At 39.6% G+C, this 23,084-nt stretch overlaps 1 protein-coding gene across 2 annotated transcripts in view; it reads right to left on the reverse strand.

Annotated features, from left to right (window-relative positions):
• HTT (huntingtin) overlaps positions 1-23,084 on the reverse strand; it is a 114,207-nt gene that overhangs the window by 31,583 nt on the left and 59,540 nt on the right. For both annotated transcript variants that reach the window (XM_081876178.1, XM_081876177.1), the window contains 15 exons: positions 22,085-22,140; positions 21,192-21,340; positions 20,513-20,649; positions 19,535-19,651; positions 17,921-18,043; positions 17,359-17,597; positions 16,607-16,749; positions 15,015-15,222; positions 13,558-13,699; positions 8,455-8,634; positions 7,194-7,370; positions 6,652-6,728; positions 6,247-6,385; positions 4,748-4,870; positions 412-622 (listed from right to left, as the gene is read on the reverse strand). In XM_081876178.1, the coding sequence (XP_081732304.1) occupies positions 412-622; positions 4,748-4,870; positions 6,247-6,385; positions 6,652-6,728; positions 7,194-7,370; positions 8,455-8,634; positions 13,558-13,699; positions 15,015-15,222; positions 16,607-16,749; positions 17,359-17,597; positions 17,921-18,043; positions 19,535-19,651; positions 20,513-20,649; positions 21,192-21,340; positions 22,085-22,140 (2,221 nt within the window). The remainder of the gene's footprint in view (positions 1-411; positions 623-4,747; positions 4,871-6,246; positions 6,386-6,651; positions 6,729-7,193; positions 7,371-8,454; positions 8,635-13,557; positions 13,700-15,014; positions 15,223-16,606; positions 16,750-17,358; positions 17,598-17,920; positions 18,044-19,534; positions 19,652-20,512; positions 20,650-21,191; positions 21,341-22,084; positions 22,141-23,084) is intronic.

Below are 23,084 nucleotides of genomic sequence, written 5' to 3' on the forward strand. Positions count from 1 at the left end.
ATAGCCATGTTCAAATATATAAAAGGATGTCACATAGAGGAGGGAGAACCCCCTGCCAAGCAGGAAACACCATCAGAGCACTCCTGACATATGGTTGTCAAGCCTCTGCTTAAAGACCTCCAAAGAAGGAGACTCCACCACACTCCTTGGCAGCAAATTCCACTGTCGAACACCTCTTACTGTCAGGAAGTTCTTCCTAATGTTTAGGTGGAATCTTCTTTCTTGTAGTTTGGAACCATTGCTCCGTGTCCGCTTCTCTGGAGCAGCAGAAAACAACCTTTCTCCCTCCTATTGATTTGACGGGGCAGCAAAAGTTTACTGGGGGTACTTGCTACTGTACAGATTTAGTTGTGAGAATGCTGCAATATAGCCAACTGTTTTATAAAAGTAAATACTCTCTACTTCTATTACCAAAAATATCGCTCAACTTCTTCCAGTATGCTGACGTTTCATTTGGCTGCAATGGCTGAAAAACCTGATGACTGGTGGGAAGCTTTTGTACGATAGCTGTCACATGACTGAGAGTTACCCAACGGGTAGCTTCAAAAAGGCTCTTCTGATTTTTGGAGATTTCATGCATGCCAAGACTTAAACATGGAGCTAGAAGGCTTAGGTTGAAGTCCTGAAAGAACAAATGATGGATAAAAGGTTGACAAAAAAACATTTTCACACAGAAAAGGAAAACTAGAAATTCTAACAAGCCTATATGATTTAAAGTGCTAGCCTGGTTATGTAACGATCGTCAGTCAGGTTGGAATTGAAATAAATTGTTGAAAATTTTACATTATCAGTTCCTGTCAAGCTGAGATACAGAAGACAGATGTCTAGGCCTTTTGGCCCAAAGTACATCCACAAAATGGAGGACACCTAGTGCAAGACTAGATTATCACAACACTCTGAAAGCACGAGTAATTATGTCTGATGCAAAAAACTCACAACGTATTTAGATTGTATACATATAGGCTTGAACTTAATGCATAAGCTTAATGCACCTCATAATAGCGGCAAGCACTTCATCAGAATTTACACCAAGCCACAATTGTATGTAATGGTGTGCTGTGTGTGTGTGTGTGCAGAAGGGAGACACAGCTTCAGTCCTCCAACTGAGTTTGATTTACATACGTAAAAATAAATGGCATATAGAATGAAATCTACGGATGTTTCTATATTTGTAAGATACAAGATATAATTTATTAAAATTCCATTTAACAATTTACTAATTAGTGGCAGAATCCGAGACCAGGGAGAAGAGTTGGTGGAAGAAGATTGGAAGAAATTTAAAATCTATCTACAGAAACACTGTAAAATTATTGAATGCTAATGACATTGGAATGAAACGAAGTGGTTCTAGTAATAAGGCAAAATAAGAATATGCAAGAATGGATTGATATTAGACGAAAATTTGAAGTTATAATATGTGAGGATAAACAATTAAGGGTAAATTAAGAGGGTATGAATTTGCTGAACAATTTTTTAAATGGAATACAAAAAAGGGAGGTGTGAGGAAGTCATGAAAATTTTTCTTTTTATGTTAAATTCTGTTTTTTGTATTTTTCTTGTGTTTTTTGTTTACTGTTTTGTAACTTTTTTCTTGTTAAAATTTTTATAAATATTATTTAAAAAAAAAATTTTTTTACTAATTAGCTATTGCTCAGGGCAGCCTATTAGTCACAAAGCTGCATACTAATAAAGTCACAGTGACATAATTCCAAGTAAGCATGCCCTTACTTAGCCTTAGTAATAATTTTAATGAAGATTTTAAAACGTCCAAAGTTTTTATTTAAACAAGAGAGAAAAAACATGGATATTTGATAAAAGATTTCATGTGTCTGGATTCTAAAAAAAGAAGGTAACCATCTATTCCCTGAAATGAAGGCTCGGCTCCCCAAATTAATTTAGCTTGGATATTTTAAAAATAGTGGTACCTCGCAAGACGAAAAACTCGCAAGATGAAAGAGTTTTTCATTTTCTGAGTTGCTTCGCAAGACGAATTTCCCTATGGGCTTGCTTCACAAGACAAAAACGTCTTGCAAGTTTGTTTCCTTTTTCTTAAAACCATTAATACCCAGGGTGCATTCAGGGGGTGCAGTTGCGACTTGACTTCGAGGAGCAACTCATAGCACGCGGTGTGGTAGCCTTTTTTGAGGTTTTTGAAGACTTTGGTGATTTTTGAAGCTTTTCCAAAATCCGTGCTTCGCAAGACGAAAAATTCGCAAGACGAAAAAACTCGCAGAACGAATTAATTTCGTCTTGCGAGGTACCACTGTACATATTCTATTATGAAGCTTACACATCAAATCCTTGTTGTGAAGGGGTGTGTAGGAATAGCCTACTGGATTAGGCCAATGGTCATACAGTAACAGAATTGTAGAGGTGGAAGGGACCCAGAGGGTCATGATCTAATCTAGCATCCCATTCTCCCAGTGGCCAACCACCATGAGCCCCGTGGTCCCAATAGGCTTGAGAGGCTAGGGGGGCAGTTGCTGTCAGATGAGGAGCAGGAGGATGCAGCTGGGGGGATCTGTTGCCTTTAGGAGCTGGGGAGGCACCCTCACTGGGTGCTTGTCATTTCCTATCCATGCCGCACGGGGAATCCTAAGCAACGGAGGGAGGGCAGCAACTTGCCAGAGGGGAGGCTGGACTGCAGGAGGAGAAGGAGGAGCCAGAAGGGCTGACCAAAACTAGGCAGCGCATTCACTGTTGGGAACACTGATATGGAGCGGAAATGATTTTATTTTGTCTGCAGAAAATTTCTCACTGTTAGAAATGTGATGTTTTATAAATCGTATCATAATGGTGTCAAATTGAGCATCTGGGAGTGATACAATACCAGTGAAATCTTTTTTTTTTTAAAATTTAATTTTTATTAATTTTCACCGCAAATTAAGAAACAAAACAACACACATATAAAAGAAAACGAATAAAGGAATAAAGAGAAAAAAATAAAAATAAAAATAAGCAAAGCCAAATAAGCAAAGCCAAAAAAGAAAACACCAATAAACGCATATACATATTACAAATTACAACATTACATTAAGGACTTCCCTCCATCACGGTTTGAGCTCTATTTTGACCTTATCTCCCTGCGGTTTCTTATTACCGTCTATATCAGTACCTCTCAGATTTTATATTGTACCTACTGTAATTTTGATATTTCCTATGTTTTTTTCTGTATATGTAAAGAATTTATTCCAATCATTAATAAATTTAACATTTTTCTGATGCCTGATCTTCTGTGTCATCCTTGCTAGCTCTATGTACTCGAATAACTTGGATTGCCATTCTCTAATAGTTGGGATATTGGGGGTTTTCCAATTTTGCGCTAAGAGTAACCTGGCTGCTGCCGTTGCGTATTGGAACATGGTTTGGTCTTCTCGTCTTATCTCCTCCCCGACCATTCCTAAGAGAAAAGCCTCAGGTTTTTTAGGGAAGGTGTATTTCAAGATCTTTTTTAGTTCATCATAGATAAGTCCCCAAAACCTTTTCACTTCTCCACATGCCCACCACATGTGAAAGAAGTTGCCCTCTTTTGATTTGCATTTTCAGCAAATTTTGCCCCCGGTCTTGTACATTTTTTCCAATTTCACAGGGGTTATATACCACCTGTACATCATTTTTTGTAAATTTTCTCGGAGTCCAACACATGCTGTAAATTTCATGTCCTTGTTCCAGAGTTTCTCCCACCTATCAAATTCTAAGTTATATCCAAGGTCCATGGCCCATTTGATCATAACTTCCTTCACTTCTTCATCCTTGGTGTCCCAATCTAGTAGTTGATTATACATTTTAGATAGGAGTTTTGAATCTCCTTCTATTATTTCCACCTGATATCTGGACTTTTTCTCACTCATCCCTATTTTTTTATGCTCATTCCATAACACATTAATCTGATAGTATTGCAACCAAGTCGTTAATTTGTCTTTTATTTCCTCATATGGTTTGAGTCTCCACCCTTTATCTGATCTTGTCAATAATTCCTCATAAGTCCATCTTTGACCTTCCATGTTGGTTTTTTTAATTGTAATGATATCAATTGGCGACAGCCACCATGGGGTGTCCTTTTCCAAAAGTCTCTTATTTCTGTTCCATACCTCGAGTAGCGCTCCCCTAAAGACATGGTTGGCAAATCCTTTATGTGCTCTCTCCTTACCCTGCCATAGATACGCGTGCCAGCCAAATCTAGCATCGAATCCCTCCAAATCCAACAAGTCAGTATTTTTCAACGCAATCCAGTCCTTGATCCAACACAAACATGCGGCCTCATAGTATAATTTCAGGTTCGGGACCGCGAACCCTCCCCTATCTTTACGGTCTGTGAGCAGTTTGAATTTAATTCTTGCTCTTTTTCCCTGCCAGATAAATCTGGACAGGGTTTTCTGCCAGTCTTTGAACAGCTTCGTGCCCCTAATTACCGGGATGTTTTGGAATAAGAACAGCAGCCTTGGAAGAATGCTCATCTTGATTACTGCCATCCTCCCTGAGGAAATCTAAAACAAACTACTGAACAGTTTTCTCAGGGCTTTCTTCCACCCTTAACATCTAACACGAAGTATATTTTATTGAGTTTATTATGTTCTAAAATAGCTGCATTAAAAAAAGAAGATATGTGGCATGTTACTTTTGTTTTCAATCATATTTTTATACTTGGATTTGTATTTTTGTTTGGATTATTTTGAAAAAGGAAAGCTGATTCATAAAAGTATACATTAAATCCCCCTTTATTTTGTAATGACAGCAAACTAATTACCTTATGTAGCATAAAAGAACTCAGTTCGGGTTGAGGAAGCCGATTCACCAACTCTGCACCTTCTAACAGAGCCGAGGCTGACTTCGTGTAGCATTGTGAACTCACTAGTGAAACATACCAGTCCTTTCAAGAAAAGAGTGTCAATCAACTACACATACTTAAAAACAAAAGAGATAAAACTATCTTGCTTTAAATCAAGCTTCTAAAATGTACTCAAAAGTTGAAATCATATACATACTTATATGCTTGCTACCACCAAGGTTGTATTTACCTGATAATACAATCCTAAATTATTGGTGAGGGGACTGACCCCACCCCTCCTCTTTCACACAGCATCCAAGGCTTTTGCTGGATCACCTCAACCATCATGGGTGACCAACAGAAGCCTCAAATGCCAGACTAAGAAGAGAATGACAATTCTGAGCAAGTAGCACTTCACCAGACATATGGACGCTATCAGAATTTTGTCAGCACAAACAGGGCATGAAGTGCTATAATGCTCTGATAACCCTTTAAAAGTCTGATTCACTTGGTTCTTGTCTTACGATGCAAAAAGGTCCACTTATGCCAGCAAGACAGGTCACAAGATGAAAAACTGCTGCGTGAAGCTTCCTTTTGCCCTGACTGAGGTGCTGCCTGCTCCGTCAGTTGGCCTGGAGAGTTTTTTCCAAGATAGGAGCTCAGCCTTCCAATGACAGGCTCACAGGTATCTGCACACCACAGTAATGACCACCGGGAATCTGTCCTGGATGGAATCTAGGGATGCATCTGATAGAAAAGACACTGCCGTTGACACTTTCAGGAGAGACTTCCAGAGTCTAACCAGGTCTTAGCAGTTCCTCTAACCATATCAGAGTCACCATTTAGTCCTCTTGAGTCTACCCTCCTCCTGCATTCTCTACTACGACTGTATGTCAGCTATTGAGAAGGTGAGAGGTCAATCATTCTGCAGCAAAAACCCATCTTTTTCTAGACGGAGACATACTTTTTTAATGCACAGGAATCCACACATTTCTGACTGCTTTCTGTAGCTCGAACAAAACCATTTCCCCACAAACAACAAAAGCATCACATTCTTAGCATTTTAAGGGTGTGTGTGTGTGTGTGTGTGTGTGTAAACCAAGACCTATCTATTTTGTCCTTATTTAGAATACTGCATTTGATTCAAGGCATCCTATTTTGATGAGCACTTGCCAAAAATGATCAATTAAAAATTAATTAGGCCCACTTTAAGGACAGCATGTCTAAAAGGAACATTTTAACAAGCTAAGTGTCTCTGAATACAATTGCTCTATAATATGGAAGCAGGAATCATGAAATTGCTGTGCAAAGCCTTAACGTTTGAACAGCACACAGATTCTTGCTTTTAACCAACCTCTAGCATTCAGAACAGAAAATGTACATCTATTTACTAAGTTATTAGACTGAAAAGTGTTACCTGTACATTTAAAATAAAATTATAATTGCAGTAAATCTACAACAATAATCTATGGCCTTACTTTATCTGGAATTACAGTTTCCAGAGCAGGCTGGCTCTCCCCATCCAGTGGGTGTGAAGTAACCAAAGATGATGGGCTGCTTGTTTCTGGTGCGACAGTAAGACGAAACCTATCCAGGAGTGAGTAGAGCCTTTGGTGTCTGGAAAAAAGAAATGCAACCAGATTATGCAGAGTCTAGGAGAGACAAAAACATTCTGGTAACATCTCCAGTGGATAAATGTGAACAAAAGTTGGTTTAAGCAAAGCTTGGGTAGAACTACTATGATTTTCTCTCACAGGAAGCTGTTTAATGCAATTACTTCTTGTTGGCGGGGGAAGGGGGGGTGGGGACCTATGCAAAATACATTTTGAAAGATTGGCACATTCCATATTGCAAGAATACAGCATCACTAACTAATGTGCTACCTGAGTGCTAATCCAGTATTCTGAAGATATTCCTGAATTCTATCCAGCTCTTCAATTGGTAACTGAGCAGTGCTGTTCTATACAAAAACAAGAAAAACAAACATTTGTATAGGTCTGGCAAATGAAAAATAAAACATACATTATGATAAGTTAAGAATAACGCCAAGAAACTGTGGTTAGCACTAATCATTGTTTCTCACTTTAATTTTACCTAAGACGGCAAATATGGACTGAAATAACTTAACTTTTCTCTTAAACTGAAGTTTTTTAGATACTAGATATATGTATTTTTCTTTAAAGCCTTGAGACTTATGCACATTAAGTCTCGTGCCCCTCCCCTTCTCATTGCATTTAAATAGCGATGTTTATATACAACATAGCACATAACACAGTCAACTCTCCCTATGAGACATGGTAAATTATTTTGTCCCCACAATTTACTTAACAGGCAGACTGAATGCAAATTAAATTTAAGAATACTGCACTGTATCAGAAACACTGACAAACGAAAGTATACATAAACATGACAATGCATGTGGTACCTGCACTGTTGCAGCTAAAAGCATTTCTACTCGACGGCAAGCAAGAGTATCGACCATGCGAGCCAGCACACGGAATGGAGTACACAAAAGCTTGTCCACGTACAATATTAAGACGGCACCAGACTGGCTGAGGTGAATCCCCTCTAAGCACTGTAGAGTCTTCTTTACTGCAGTTGGCTAAACAGGGAGAAAAGAAAATTACAAGGCTTTTTTCATACTAAACTACCGAAAAGCAAATGACATATGAAAGTTTTGAACAGCTCTGAACAAAACAAATCATTCCTTAATGGAGTTATAGCTTAAACTCAGGCACAGACTAAACAAAGGCACGGACCCCAAAAATGTACACACCCCTTCCTTGAGTTTCTCTTTATGTCAACCTCGCCCCCACCCCCCAATAACACCCAACTCTACCTCTTTTTTGCATCTAATCCTGACTAATTTAGAAGATACTCTGAACAGGAGTGCTGGGAGATAACAATAGGGTAGATGAATGCTAATACAGTGGTACCTCAGGTTACATACGCTTCAGGTTGCATATGCCTCAGGTTACAGACTAACCCAGAAATAGTACCTTGAATTAAGAACTTTGCTTCAGGATGAGAACAGAAATTGTGCTCCGGTGGTGCACATTAGCTAAAGTGGTGCTTCAGGTTAAGAACAGTTTCAGGTTACAAACAGACCTCCAGAACAAATTAAGTACTTAACCCGAGGTACCACTGTAAACTGAATCTGAAGCCAGCTAAGAATCCAGAATTAGTAGTACAGTGGTACCTCTGATTGTGAACGGGATCTGTTCCAGAGCTCCGGTCGGATCCTGAGGTTTTTGCTACCGGAGGTGCCTGTTCTGCCCATGCACACGCGTCGAAACCCAGAAAAATACATCCGGTTTGCTGCATTCGCATCCTGACGTTTACATAACCAGAGGGTTACGTAACGCGAGGTACAGCAGGTGACATTTCTAAGAGGGAGAGTGTATTCAGCTGATTCTGGACAGGGTTGCACTCCCCCTTAAAATTTAGGTTTATAGAATGGGATTTTTTATTGAGCCAGCATTGCCCATGACACGCACCCCCCCCCCGAGCCAATTTTGGGAGGTGCAATGTGCACAAGGGAAGCAGAGGGAGGAAAGCACCTTTGCGCAAGCAGAAATCCTTGCACAGGGCTTTTGCTGAAGGGGCTCAGAAGATGAATCCCAAGGTGAGGATAAGAGTCACAGAAAAAGGGTAACAGGGAATTTTTATAACTCTAAACAACTTACAGCTGCAAAGTTCTCACACCGCGACTGAATAGCCTGGATGAAAAGTCCACTCGCTGCTGAATTCCTGTGAATGGCACTAATGAAATCTTGCACAGGTGGTTCATGGGAGAGATTAATAAGATCTTGAACGTGATTCACTGTCAGCCAGGTTAAGTGTTCAGAATCATGCAGGTTTTGGCACTATGGAAGGAAAAAGAATTTGATTCATCAATTCTAAGGCAATGCCAACTGTCAACTGGGATAGCTCAGTCGATAGAGCGTAAGATTCTTAATCTCAGGGTTGTGGGTTTGAGCCCCACACTGGGGAAAATATTCCCACTTGTAGGAAGGGACTAGATGACTCTATTTTTTTTTTTTTAAAAAAAATTATTAACAGGCCAATCACATCACATTATTCAAATCACATTAGTTCCAAATTATACAGCCAAATTTTAAATTTTGTTGAGGGTACCCATATATCAAGCTCCGCACGAGTCCAAAATTCTGGATAACTCCAGGCATCACTTATTTTACTGCTTTAATTGGACAGTTCTATCCAGTTCGATCCGGATAGTCCTTTATTACTTTCTTTCTCTTCTTGTTGTTATTATCATATATTCCTTTCTTTGCGATCTCTGATGATTCTCACAAGCAGATAAAACTGGCGTCTCTGTGTGGGTTTTGTACTCTTCAAAGACCATATCGCTCAGGGACAGCCTCTGTTCAACGCTTCCATAAACAAAATTAATCTTCAGTCTGTCCTTTATTTTTCCTCAGGCTAGCCAAATAAATCAAATAAATCAGGGGGCTCTGTCAGGTCAAACTTGCATTCCAACTTCTCTTTCGAACGATCCTGATTCTCCTCCCCTCTGTCCTTCTTTCTCCGGCAAGCCTGTCTTGGCGAGACGCCATTTTTTAACTGCGTCATAAAAAATTTCCTCTTTCTCACCGTTCACCAATCTTCTCTCCTGTTGTAATCCATCCCACACAGTTCTTAAAATCCTGCTTATGATTAGTAAAAACACGACGATCTTATTTCTTTCTGGGGTGAAGGGTTATTAATATCACATGGGACTAGATGACTCTATGAGTCTATGAAATCATAAAGGTTGCATGGATGACATTTCTACATGTGAATTCCTCTACCGATACCCTGACTCAGAGAACTACATTTAAAGTTGGCCAACCCTCTGAAGGTCTTCTGCTACCAAAGTGGCCACTGAGCATGTAAGAGCCCTGCACTCATTACATGTATACATATATGCAACACACTCTTTCTCATATGTGTGCAGGCACATGAAACAGAGCATACCACAAAGACATGCACACACCTCTTAATCTTACTTAATAGTGGCTAGTGAGTCTTTAATATGTTTTATGTGTTTAATATGTCTGGATTATCAATGTTTTATGGATGGTTTTTATTGTCTAAATTATGCCAATAAAGGCTGAATGAATGAATGCACACACCACAGTCATGCTCATCACATCATTGGGTTTGTTGGGGAGGTTTAAACCTCTGCACCTAGCCCAACACTACAACTGAACACAAGTCTTGCTGGGCAGAACTAAACCTCTCCCCAGAAGCCCAGAGCTGCATTGAAGAGGAAGATGGAGCCTGGAAGGTTTTGTGTGTCTGATTCTGGCCACAACCACCCCTGTTGTGACTGAACATCTGTAGAGAAAATAAGGGAGACAATCTTTCCTCTTTGTACTAGAAACCACAGTATTTAAGTGGAGATCAGGTAGACTTGGTGCTGCGTTTTCACCTAAATGCAGACACTGTTTAAGACTAAAGACAAAATTATCTTAGGAGCAGTGTTTTTTATTAAACCTCGGAATAGAGCCCTATTACTTGTTGTGGAGGAGGCAAGAACAGAATGAGGTAATAGCAGAAATCCTGACTGTGATGCCCATTGGGAGAAAATCAATGCACTAAATCCTGGAAGGAGGCCATATCTAACAAACAAAAGTCTTTAGAAGAAGGGCGGTATATAAATCTAATAAATAAATAAGTAAAAATAAAAAAAGATATGTGAAAGTTCAGGAGTGGGAAAGGAAACACTCAGGAAAAAAAATCCTCACCTGAGAACTCCCACCCCACAACTTTTGCCAAAGGAAAATGTTTTTTTGCCACATTTTATCTTTTCAAATGCGTGAAATGTTTTCAAGACTGGGGTTTAGTAACACAAAATGTATAGTGTTATGTTTCTTATGTAAGGTAATCTACAGCATTAGAAAATGATAGTTTCAGTGCATACGGTAGACATATACAATACAGGCAACTTCCAATTTATATGGGGGTTACCTTCCAAGGCACCGTGTACCTAAGTGAAATTGCGTATATTTGAAACACCATTGAAAAAGCCTGCAAATACCCTGTTCCGCCCCTTTTTGAGTCACCTTTGGGTTGAATGCAGTCGTGCACATATTGGGCGCACCTAAAATGGCCACTTTCTGTACTCAAATCCAAGATGCATTTCTTAACCTAGAGAGTGCTGTCACCTTTCTGAGGAGCCTATAGGGTCTTCTTTTTCTTGTGAACTGTTACCTTCTTCTTCTGAACTATGATCGAGTGTGGAGATGCTAGAAATAAGAATTCTACACCTGCTGCCTTCTGACCTCACCCCTCCCTTGTGGTCAACTTTCACTTCTCTCAAATTACATAATCTGCTATAATCCTGCACCTACCTACTTAGAAGCAAGTTGCATTGGGTTTAATGGGATTTACTCCAAAGTATGGGACACGGAAAAGTTAGGATTCCAGGTGGAAAAATCGAAGTTAGAAACGGAACTGTTAGAGCCTAAGACTAAGGTACTTTCAAGAATGTATAACTTGCTGTTAAAATGGAACACACAAGATGAAATGGTTAAATCAGCTATGATAAAGTGGGCACAGGACATTGGGTATAATATTATGTTTGAGGACTGGGAAAAGTTATGGACTGGGCTGAATTTTACTGCATGTAATGCTTTGAAAGAAAATGTAATGAAAATGATATATAGATGGTACATGACCCCAGTCAAACTTGCAAAAATATACCACTTGTCTGATAATAAGTGTTGGAAATGTAAGGAAAATGAAGGAACATTCTTTCACCTTTGGTGGACTTGCCCCAAAGTGAAGGCTTTCTGGGAAATGATATATAATGAGCTGAAAAAGGTATTTAAGTATACCTTCCTTAAGAAACCAGAGGCCTTCCTTTTGGGTATTGTTGGCCAAGGGGTGCTAAAGAAGGATCGAACATTTTTTATGTATGCAACAACAGCGGCAAGGATACTCGTTGCCAAGCATTGGAAAACTCAAGATCTACCCACACTGGAAGAATGGCAGATGCAACTGATAGACTATATGGAACTGGCCGAGATGACGGGCAGAATCCGAGACCTGGGAGAGGAGACGGTGGAAGAAGACTGGAAAAAATTTAAGATTTATTTGCAAAAATATTGTAAATTGTATGAATGTTAAGCAGGATGCTTGATCATAAACAATTTGGCACCATCGAAACAGACGAAGTGAATTATGAAGATAAGTTAAATTCACGAAAAAAATCAAATTTTTAGATAACTATTAGGCTAAGTTTAATGTTTTAAAGAGTGAAATGAATATATCTAAAATTTAAGATATAACATTGGAAAATTAGATTGTAAGGTGGGGACAAGGTGATAAATTGCTGGATTAATTTTTATAAAATTGGAACGCAGGAGCGGGAGATGTGAGGAAGTCCAAAGAGGACAAGAAAATATGTTATAAAATGTGATATTTCTGTATGTTTTGTTTTGTGTGTTGTAATTAAAAAACCCTTAATAAATATTATAAAAACAAAAAGGTGGGGGAAGCAAAAAAATTTTTTTAAATGTGAACCATAAAGTTTCTCCATCTGGAAGGACAAAAGTACAAAGATACAGCACAGCTGCAAAGAGATAATAAAGTATTAATAACTCATACATAGATTCTCTTGATATTAAAGATATTAAAAAAAAAAAAAAAAACAAAGTATGGGACACGGGTGGCGCTGTGGTCTAAACCACAGAGCCTAGGGCTTGCTGATTAGAAGGTCCGCAATTCAAATCCCCACAACGGGGTGAGCTCCTGTTGTTCGGTCCCAGTTCCTGCCCACCCAGTAGTTCGAAAGCACGTCAAGTGCAAGTAGATAAATAGGTACCGCTCCAGTAGAAAGGTAAACGGTGTTTTCGTGCGCTGCTCTGGTTCGCCAGAAGAGGCTTAGTCATGCTGGCCACATGACCTGGAAGCTGTCTGAGGACAAATGCCAGCTCCCTCGGCCAGTAAAGCGAGATGAGCGCCGCAACCCCAGAGTCGTCTGCGACTGGACCTAATGGTCAGGGGTACCTTTACCTTTTTATGTGTGTACAGGATTGTAGCCTAAGGCATTTATAACTTTGAGGCTACTATCTAATGATGGCTTTCTTGGGACTGACTATTATTTCTAAGTAAATATACATAAAATTACTTGTGAATTTAATAAATATGCCAAGTAGCATAATTTTATATGCCAAGTTAAAATGATGCATTTTATGCTGTTAAAGTAGTAAAAGAAATTTAAGTTTCATAAGAAACTAGCTATTGCATATATTTACATTTTCAGGGATGGGTGGGGGGGTGGGATGGAAATACTGAAATGTCCAACGGCTTTAAGAAGCTGTCTAGAGCAGAGACCTGTTCAATTTTTGTAAATAAAAGGTTAAACTTCCACACTATATTTAAGCAAAGTGCCTGATCCTGACACTCTGATGTCCAAAATGGATAACTGTCAGAAAGCAGAGAATTGGGAATGAAGAAAGTACAGAAAATGGCAGTGCCACAAATACATAAAATGTTTATATGCAAGATTATGCATCAAAATCACTAAAGGTATTCTCTGGGAGTTATTATTTATCTAGCTGCAACACAGAGTACATGGACCTTAACAGCATAAGGCAAACAGGTCTCTGCCCAGAAGACTTTTTAATCACAATTACATGTGAATAGGATAATAATAAGTAAATAATCACCACAACCGACTAGTTTACACACAAAATGTTCACAGACAAAATACACAAAATTAAAGTAGGTCATTGCCATAGGAGGGGCAGCGGCATTATTTTGAATAATTCAAAACTTACCACATAATCACAAAAAAGGATGAGTGCCCCTCTTCGGACTATCTCTCGATTACACATACCAAGTTTGGATTCAGAATCTGCTTCAATGTCATCTCCATGTTTCTCAGGCCTAAACAATTTTGTAGTGGAAAGACTGTGCCTTCTGCGGGGGGGGGGGGGAGGGAAAGGGAGAGAGAGGGGGGTAATATTTTTACTCCTAAATGGAGACTTTGATTTCCAGAAAACAACACAGTCAAACTTGATTCCAGTTTGAACAATAACCCTTCGTTATGCAGTTAATTTATCATTTTCTTCTAAAGGTGGACAAGTCTTCTATTATCTAAGCCCCTCTGTACAAGGTGAGAGGAAGAGAAGGGAGATGGCGGAGCTTTCCTAGACCCTCTTTTAGTAAATTGAGAAGAGTGGAGGCGGCGGGAGTCACCAGACAAACATCTTCACTGACCCCCCCCCCTACCCCCAGACAAGAACCCAAGAGAAAGGGCTAACAAGTAAAATGGAATTAATAGGAGGAACAGGGGAAAACAAAATGGCAGACAGGCAATAGCAACAAGAAAAATACACACAGATTAACAAGCAAGATCCCTTTAAAAATAAATAAATTACACACTACAGAACACCCAGATAAGGACAATCAGGTAACAAAGAGTACAAGGAAAGAGACACACAGAGGGTGGAGCATCACTTTGAAGCAGGCAAAATCAGAAATTGAAGTTGCGTGCTGCTTGTAGTTGTGGGCTGATGCCAATTGTGTACTCTGTACTCTCTGACACCTTCCTGTCTTCCTCTCCAGCCAGAGGGCCAAGGGATAACAGATCCCTCTTCCTAGAGGTACAGTGATTACTAGCAGAGGTCTTCTGAAATTAGGCCAGGGGCAAGTGAAATCATACCATGGGCTGAAGCACAGCTGTCAACGTTTCCCATTTTTAAAGGGAAATTCCCTTACAGTGGTGCCTCGCAAGACGAAAAGAATCCATTCCGTGAGTCTCTTCGTCTAGCGGTTTTTCGTCTTGTGAAGCAAGCCCATTGACGGCTTAGCACTATTAGCGGTTCAGCGGCTTTTAGCGGCTTAGAAAAAGGGGGGGGAGGGGAAAAAAAACCGCAGGAACTCGCAAGACATTTTCGTCTTGCGAAGCAAGCCCATAGGAAATTTGTTTTGCGAAGCACCTCCAAAACGGAAAACCCTTTCGTCTAGCGGGTTTTCCGTCTTGCAAGGCGTTCGTCTTGCGGGGCACCACTGTATTCCGAACAGGATTCCTCGCAAGAAAAGGGAAAAGTTGATAGCTATGGGTTGAAGGTTGCCAACCCCTATTAAGGACTCTGCTTGAATGAACTATGGGCAATTTGTATTTATTAAATTTATGTACCACCCTTCATCTGAGAATCACAGGGCCATTTACAATATAAAGACACAAAAATGCTTAACAAGATACTTCTACCACTATGAAAAATAGTCTTACTTTGGAGTCTGATGTACTTCTGACCACCAGCTACAGTTAGTATAATTAACAAGTAGTAAGATTTGACACCACAGAAGGACTAAAGAAGGATGTGTAGGTATCATGGACTGAACGAGATCATTTAAGCTTTTAAGGGTGTAGAAATCACCATCTGACTCATCTCCTGTAAAGAGCTTAGTGGCTGCAGCTGTGATTCTTCTGAACATTCCTAAAACAGTGAAAACGGTTTTTAAAAACCCAAACAAAATTAGAAATAGCACATTGTAACAGAGATCCATCTGACAACTCATGGTTTAGGCCACTAAAATATTTAATTCTTATCAATCTTAATTTTAAATATTTCTTAGTTAATGAAGTTTCTAAGTATCATGCTTCCAGAAAAAAAAACTTTCAAAAGTACTCCTAGGATCTTTTTTTGACTGATTTTTAGCAGTGCATTTCACTGAAATTAGTCATACCTTATCCTGGCAAAATGCAAAGCTCTCCAAATATCAACGAGTATTTTCTTCAAAACATGATCAGTGGAAAACAATGAGGCCCAGATACAGATACAAGACTACCCTTTGTTAAGGGACATGGCTGCATAATTGTGTGCCCCCCCCCCTTTCTGGCATAAACCTCTCCAAGGAGAACTCAGAGATTACCCTAAACTGAAACCTTCCTCAGCTGTGATACACACACTGCAGTTAGGCTTGAAAGAAGGCCCTTACTGGTACTAACAGGGATGCTGTGTATCAGAGGGCCCATTGGGTGACCAACCTATGGGTTGCAGAGTCCCCCACCCCAACAGCGCTAGTTCATTTCATAGAATAACAGAATAAGGGGGGGTTGTCTAGTCCAACTTCCTGAAATGCAGGAATATTTTTCTCCAACGTGGGGCCTGAACTCAGGACCCTGAGATTAAGAGTCTCATTTTCTACCAACTAAGCTATCTCTCTCTCTCAATTTGACAGGTTTTGAACTCTAATTTTCTCAGGGGAACTACCTTAATCAAATAGTACCATTTAAAAAACAAGTTTTTTTAATTCAGGTACAACGGAAACAGAACTGTTCAATGGGATTCATTCCAAAATACAGTGGTACCTCCGGTTGTGAACAGGATCCATTCCGGAGGTCCAGCTGGATCCCTGGGTTTTCGCAACCCGAGGATCACTGTTCTGCGCATGCATGCGGTGGTAGACTGCTTCTGCGCATGCGCGTGGGGCGAAACCCGGTCAAATACTTCTGGGTTTGCCGCTTTCGCAACCTGAAGTTTATGTTACCTGAAGGTAACGTAACCCGAGGTGCTACTGTAAATCCAAAGTAAAGCCATTACAGTAGTACATCGGGTTACATATGCTTCAGGTTACAGACTCCGCTAACCCAGAAATAGTGCTTCAGGTTAAGAACTTTGCTTCAGGATGAGAACAGAAATCATGCTCTGGCGGCACAGCGGCAGCGGGAGGCCCCATTAGCTAAAGTGGTGCTTCAGGTTAACAGTTTCAGGTTAAGTATAGACCTCTGGAACGAATTAAGTACTCAACCCAAGGTACCACTGTATTTTAATGGCTGACACAATAATGTAAGACAACACATTATCTGAAGGTCAATACCTGATTTGAAGGTATGAATTAAGCACATAAGCAATGTGCCCAACTCTTGGCAATAGAATGTGTGCTGCTGTTCATTCATATCCACGTTCAAGTGTTTGGTAGTGATATCTTCCAGGAGGATCCCCACTAACTGCAACAAGAACCTAGGGAGAGGGAGTTTTACAGAGCATCATGTAATTCCCCAAGTAACGAACAAAATAGGCTTAAGATCTATTTGTCAACACAGCCCTGGAGAGGAAAAAGAATCCCATAAGCTCACACACAAATGTATGGACACAATCCAGTGGTGCCTCGCAAGACGAAAAGAATCCGTTCCGCGATTCTCTTCGTCTAGCGGTTTTTTCGTCTTGCGAAGCAAGCCCATTGACGGCTTAGCGGATTAGTGCTATTAGCGGCTTAGCGGCTTTTAGCAGCTTATCGGCTTAGCGGATCAGCTGATAAGCGGCTTAGAAAAAGGGGGGGAAAGGAAAAAAAACTGCAGGAACCCGCAAGACATTTTCGTCTTGCAAAGCAAGCCCATAGGGAAATTCGTTTTGCGAAGCGCCTCCAAAATGGAAAACCCTTTCGTCTAGCGGATTTTCCGTCTTGCGGGGCACCACTGTAAATAAATAACTTATATTTGCCCGTAGTAAGATTTCATTGTTGGGTTACTATAAAATTCTAGGATGTCTCAGGTCTCCTTTTCTAATAAATACACACTTTATCCCAGTATGTATTATAAGGAAACTGTACAACAACAGAAAATGACTAACCTAGAAAATGTCTCTTCAGGCAGATATTTATCTTGCTCTTCCAGAGTTTGTTCGTGAGTTGAGGTAAGAATGGTTTCACCATTTCGTAGTCTGTTAATTGTTTTGCATGAGATTAAATATGGTGAGAAGGAGAGCTCTTGAATACGAGAAAGAACAATGTCTTCTGTCGACTGTGAAATCAAAACGCGAAGAATGGCAAGAATGCCAGATATCCATAATTGCACAGTGCTCACGGAGACCTACCAATGAGAGAAAAAACCCAAAAGAAGGAAAGCGATGAAGGAAGACGACAACACCAGGGCCTGCCCAAATTGAACTGCCTCCCTTCCCCTCCAAGGGCCAACTTTACATTATTTTTATTTATTTTAGTATTTTTAAATTGTAAACTGCCTTGGCAGAAAGGTAGTATATAAATGCAATCAATCAACAAATTGTACGTAAAGTTGAAAATACTGATGGGGGCAGGAGTTTATGATTCCTCCTCCCATTATTTTTTTACCAGATTGCTTTAGCTTTCTGTGATTTTCCACTCACATCTTGCCAAGTAAAAAAAGATGCTTACCAATGTACTGGGCGTCACAAACATACTCCTTAAAAGCATGTCCACTGGTCGGAGGGCTGATGGTGCCAGTATTTCAAATAAAGTGTTCAATACCCCCAGAGCTTCGTGAGAATCTATATGCATCTATTTAAAAAAACAAACATAAATTCCATTTTTTGTCACCACCAACATTATTATGTTTGTTTTTAATGATAGTTCCCCCCATTTTTAGCTTTTTTCTAATAATGATGATGATAATAATAATGTCAAAAAATCTACGAAGTCAGTTAAATAACAAGTCCATTTCTAACACAAATCTCAGCATGGCATTGAAGCATTCCATGAATGTACATTCAACTTTTTCACAAAGAAATATAAAGAGCTGGGAGCATCAGAAAGGCAGGCCTATGATGCATACAATCGTGATATGAAATTTACCTGACTTTATGAAGTTACTGATTTACACTTGCCACATACAGGCAGCAACCATGTGGCACACATCCCAACTGATGCACGACTGCTGACATGTGGGCCCCTTTTGGCGGAAGGGGCTTATGCGGGACCGCTGACACAAACAATGACCCAGAACACAACCCCCGAGTAAAGGGGGAGTTCCCTGTATTTAAACATTTCACACATTTGGAATTTTGAAGCCTTGTGGGTTTCTTGTAAACAATATTCAGAGTAGACTCACTGAAATCAGTGAACTTAAAGAGTTAGACATGACACTGATTTCAATGGGACTGCTCTGAGTTTGACTTAGTTGGATAACACCCCCTATATATCTAAAAGTCCTGTATGCCCTGGCTCTTGCTCAAAACACGACAACAGGGGCTCCTACTTGAAAGTAAGGAAGATATATTTATTGAAGTACAGACTCGATGACAAGGCTAAAGTAGCCTCAAACCTCTGACTGGGTAATGGGAACTGGTGACGCTCACCAGGCTAGAAGCTGCCGGCAAAGTTCAAGGAATTCAAGATCAAAGCAAGAAAAGTTCAAAAGCATAAGGAAGCTTTGCTCAATGAGTTCTCACAGTCACCAGCAAAGCTTTTAAAGGCATGGCAGGGCAAGCTTATGCACAAGCCTCCCACGGCTTATTGGAATGCCAAACTTGCAGACATGCGCTGTGTTGGAGAGTGCGAGTCTGCTCCCACATGTGGAGCCACAGCTGCATCTTGAGCAACAAGCCTGCGCCCACCCCATCTGACCCCAGGGGGACACCCATCACAGGAGAGATTGGGTGGCTGGAACTGCCACTTCCCCATCAAAAACTGCCAGATTGCCAGCCCACAAATGGGCACAAGCCTGACATCAACAAAGACAATACATAAAAACCAGCAGAGAGATATTTCATGATCCCAGGGTTATTTATTTATTTATTTGAACTTAATCTATTAATTGACCTTAAGGTGGCTATCCTGGAACAAAGAAACTTCAAAAGGAGACTGCAGTAAAAACTGCTGGATTTTAATTCATCATAAGAAATTGGTTAAGTCTTTAAGATGCTACAAGTTTGCCTGTTGTTTTAGTTGCAGCACACTTAACAGGCGCACTGGAAGTTGAAACACCACATATTGCAAACAAACCGTGGAACATATAAATATATATTAGTTTAGGTAACTGATAGTTTTAACCTGCTGTTTTGCCAACATTGGGAGAATGATGTCTGCTATCTGTCGGGATAATCTTTTCCATTTGTCCTCATTCTCTCTGTGACACTGCTGCAATACTAGGATGAACATCTCCAGCACCTGAAGACAAATAAAAATCTCAGAACATGCCACATTCCTTTATATCATTAGAAAACTATTCATTTCAGTTCTCTTTGCCTGCTTGTCTGACAGAAATGTTCTAGCATTTCCCATATTCTTTTCTCCCCAAGATGCAATATAAATTTCTTCAGGTCATTACACAGAGTGTTTCTGTGTCAGCCTCAGCCAACACATAGCAAAAAGAGAGAGAAATAGAAAGGGAGAACCCAACCCATGGCTGCTTTTTTCATAGTGGTCCCCATGTTTCCCATAATGCATTGCAATGTATAAGGCAGCTCCCACTTGTGTGCACTCAAGTCACACATGGTGCCAATCAATCAATAAACAAAAACACAAATAAGTAACAAAAATATAAACAAACCTAAAAATATAAATATATATAAACAAAAGTAAACAAATATATAAAGAAACAAAATATATAAAGAAACAAAATATAAAATAAACAAATAAATAAACAATATTATAAACAAACAAACAAAAAAATACAAACAAGCACTACTCAAGCATTCAGTGACTATAATTAATTTTGATATTTTAATACTGATCCTCTTTCAGTAGTTTGCATTAAATATGAAATATTATGATATTTTATTCAAATTGTTTTTTATTGATGTTATTGATTCTTAAGTTACCTTGAAACCCTTACGAGCAAGAGGCAGATAAAAGTATTTCAAACGAAGAAGAAAAAATATAGAAACATATTAGAATTTTTTCCCTACAGAAAAAACATACAAGGTACTGGAAGACTGTCACAGAAAGGAACGTAACATGGAATTCAAGACCTTCAACCCAAACTATTCTAAACAAAAATGGACATAGTAATTAGCCTACACAATTTACCTGATGGTACTGGATAAGCCTCAACAACATTGAGACAACCACTTCTTTTTGTGTCTCCAGTTCTTTCCCAGCATCAGCTTTGTTTGAGCCTCTTAATATAAACAGATCATGAACAATGGGCTGCAGAGCAGGTATTGCTACAAAAGAAGGTACAATATCAATTTTAAATTAAAATGTAACAGAACTAAAACATATAAACTCTTAACTATAGACATTCTGCTGTCAAACCTTAGGACTAACGTATCTTTAATGTGTGTTTTTTAATGACATTTGTATTTTAAGGCCAGGAGTAAGGGGAAGGCTTCAGAAGCCAAGCCTTTTATCTCTGCTTAGTGCAAGAAACAAAAGCTTACGGTTAAGATGATCTAGCTCTTGTAAATAAAGAATAACCACACACCCAGATGGCAAAGAACCTAGCTAACACAGTTACAGTGACAAAAATATTCTTCCCAATAGAAGAGTATTTCTTGAATAGGTCAACAACTGGTAGTGAAAAGTTTCTTGCATAAAGCCCCTTATTGAAAGGAGGAAAAGGCAGGATGCAAAGAAAGCACATAAACGCTCCTGCAAATTTTTATAATGATTGGAATAATTCTCAAATCCAGTGCCACAAAACCCTTACAACTTTTTAGCACTTGATGTACCGAACATTAGTTTTGCAACTTTACTCTTTAATTACCATGTGTAACGGCTTTCCTTCCACTGGCCATTATCCCATCACAGAGCTGAATAATTTTAGGAATTCCAATTATCTGTTTGGAGTGGTAGCGCTCATAGGACAACAACACCAGGAAGAAAAAGATACTAGGAATAATTGCTTCTGATTCCCTAGAGAGAGAAAAAGGAAGAGAAATATTTTAAGAGACTTCTGAAACTTCCAGAAGAAGGAGGACCACTCCGTTTTGGAGGCTCAAAGAGCTGAGAACTAGATTCAGCTAATGACAAAAGAATCTTAAGACTAATAACTCTATAATTTAAATATTCCTAAATGCAGAGCAGTGAGAGAAGATCATCCCTGTGATCTAATTTCTTTCTTGGTTGTGGGAGGATGACATCCCATTTTAAAAAACGAAAAAGACAACCACTGTTTTTGTGTCCTTTTGATGCCATTTTCCTCTCCCATTGCATGATCTCAGCCAATTATGGATCACACATTGCGATGACATAATGATGCTACATACCCAGATCTGATGACATGTCAGCACCACTGAAAGCAAATTAAGTGGCATTACCCTTACTTGGATGGGGAGGGGATCTGTGCCCATGCTCCCCATTTAGTGACACAACTGCTATGGTGCAGAAAGGGGGGAGGTCTTGGCAATAGTAATAATAATAATAATTTATTATTTATACCCCGCCCACCTGGCTGGACTTCCCCAGCCACTCTGGGCGGCTTCCAACAGAACATTAAAATACAATAACCTATTAAACATTAAAAGCTTCCCTAAACAGGGCTGCCTTCTGATGTCTTCTAACAGGGATGTAATTTCCCATCTATCATTTAAAAATTGGACCTGCATTCAAATTTTTATACATATAATTCCGCAGGCCTGTATGAGACTTGATTTATACCTGAACTGTCCCACTTCAATGTATTCAAACTGCTTTAGCACAAATCCAATGAAAACCTGCAAACAAACAAAAAAAATCTGCATTAATTTATGCCCCACCAAAATGTGCATTGATCAGGCTTTTTAAAACAACCACTTGCTGTTCATATGACTCCACATACTGTACATATTATTGCACAAATACAATTTACATGGGGCTCATTCCTAGCGCGCGCGCCCCATCAGACTCGTGTGGCAGTAGTTGCACATTTTTTGGATGTGTGCAAAATGGTCACCGCCTGTATGCTAAAAAGAAAACGAACAATTCTTGTAGCGACCAATATTCCAGTTGCCAAATGTGTTAAAAAAATTACTATAAAGCTCCCTTTTCCTGCCAATGCCGTGGTCAGTTTCTCTGCACATCCTCATGGTATGAAGACATGGTTTCCTAGTCCAGAATTGGCCATGAAACAGTTTCCTCCATTAGAAGTATACAAGGTCAGGAGTGGGGGTGGGAAGGGAGAACGTAACCACAATCAAAGAAACCTGAGAAAACTAAGAACGAGCAATTGAAGTGGTAGGAACACGGCACCCCTGTTTGACCCTGCCTACCCCTTCCACACATGTGCCTATGATAACAGAGCAGCCAAAACACTTCTCAGGGAAGGAGTAAGTAGGAAGGCAAATATTTCCCACTATTTCCAGGAGTACACAGGCCATTTTCTACATCCTGCAGGATCCTGAAGTTATTCAATGAATATGGCTTTGAGTAAAAGCTTTTGGTATATCCAAAAGCACAGTCCGCAGCAATGCTTTATTTCAAAGGAGGTGAAGTGGCAGTCAGCCAAACCAAGAACGACAGTAAATTATTAGGTTTTAGAAAATAAGGACATGATTTTTTTCTTTAACACAAATTACATCTTCTCCACTGAAGTCATAAATCAAGCTTATTTGTCTATAATCATACATTATGTCAATATGAGGAAGAACACAAATGGCCACTCCTCTTTAATCAGTTCCAC

This window comes from Podarcis erhardii (genome assembly GCF_964252035.2).
Source record: "Podarcis erhardii genome assembly, chromosome: 9".
In the NCBI taxonomy this organism is placed as follows: domain Eukaryota; kingdom Metazoa; phylum Chordata; class Lepidosauria; order Squamata; family Lacertidae; genus Podarcis; species Podarcis erhardii.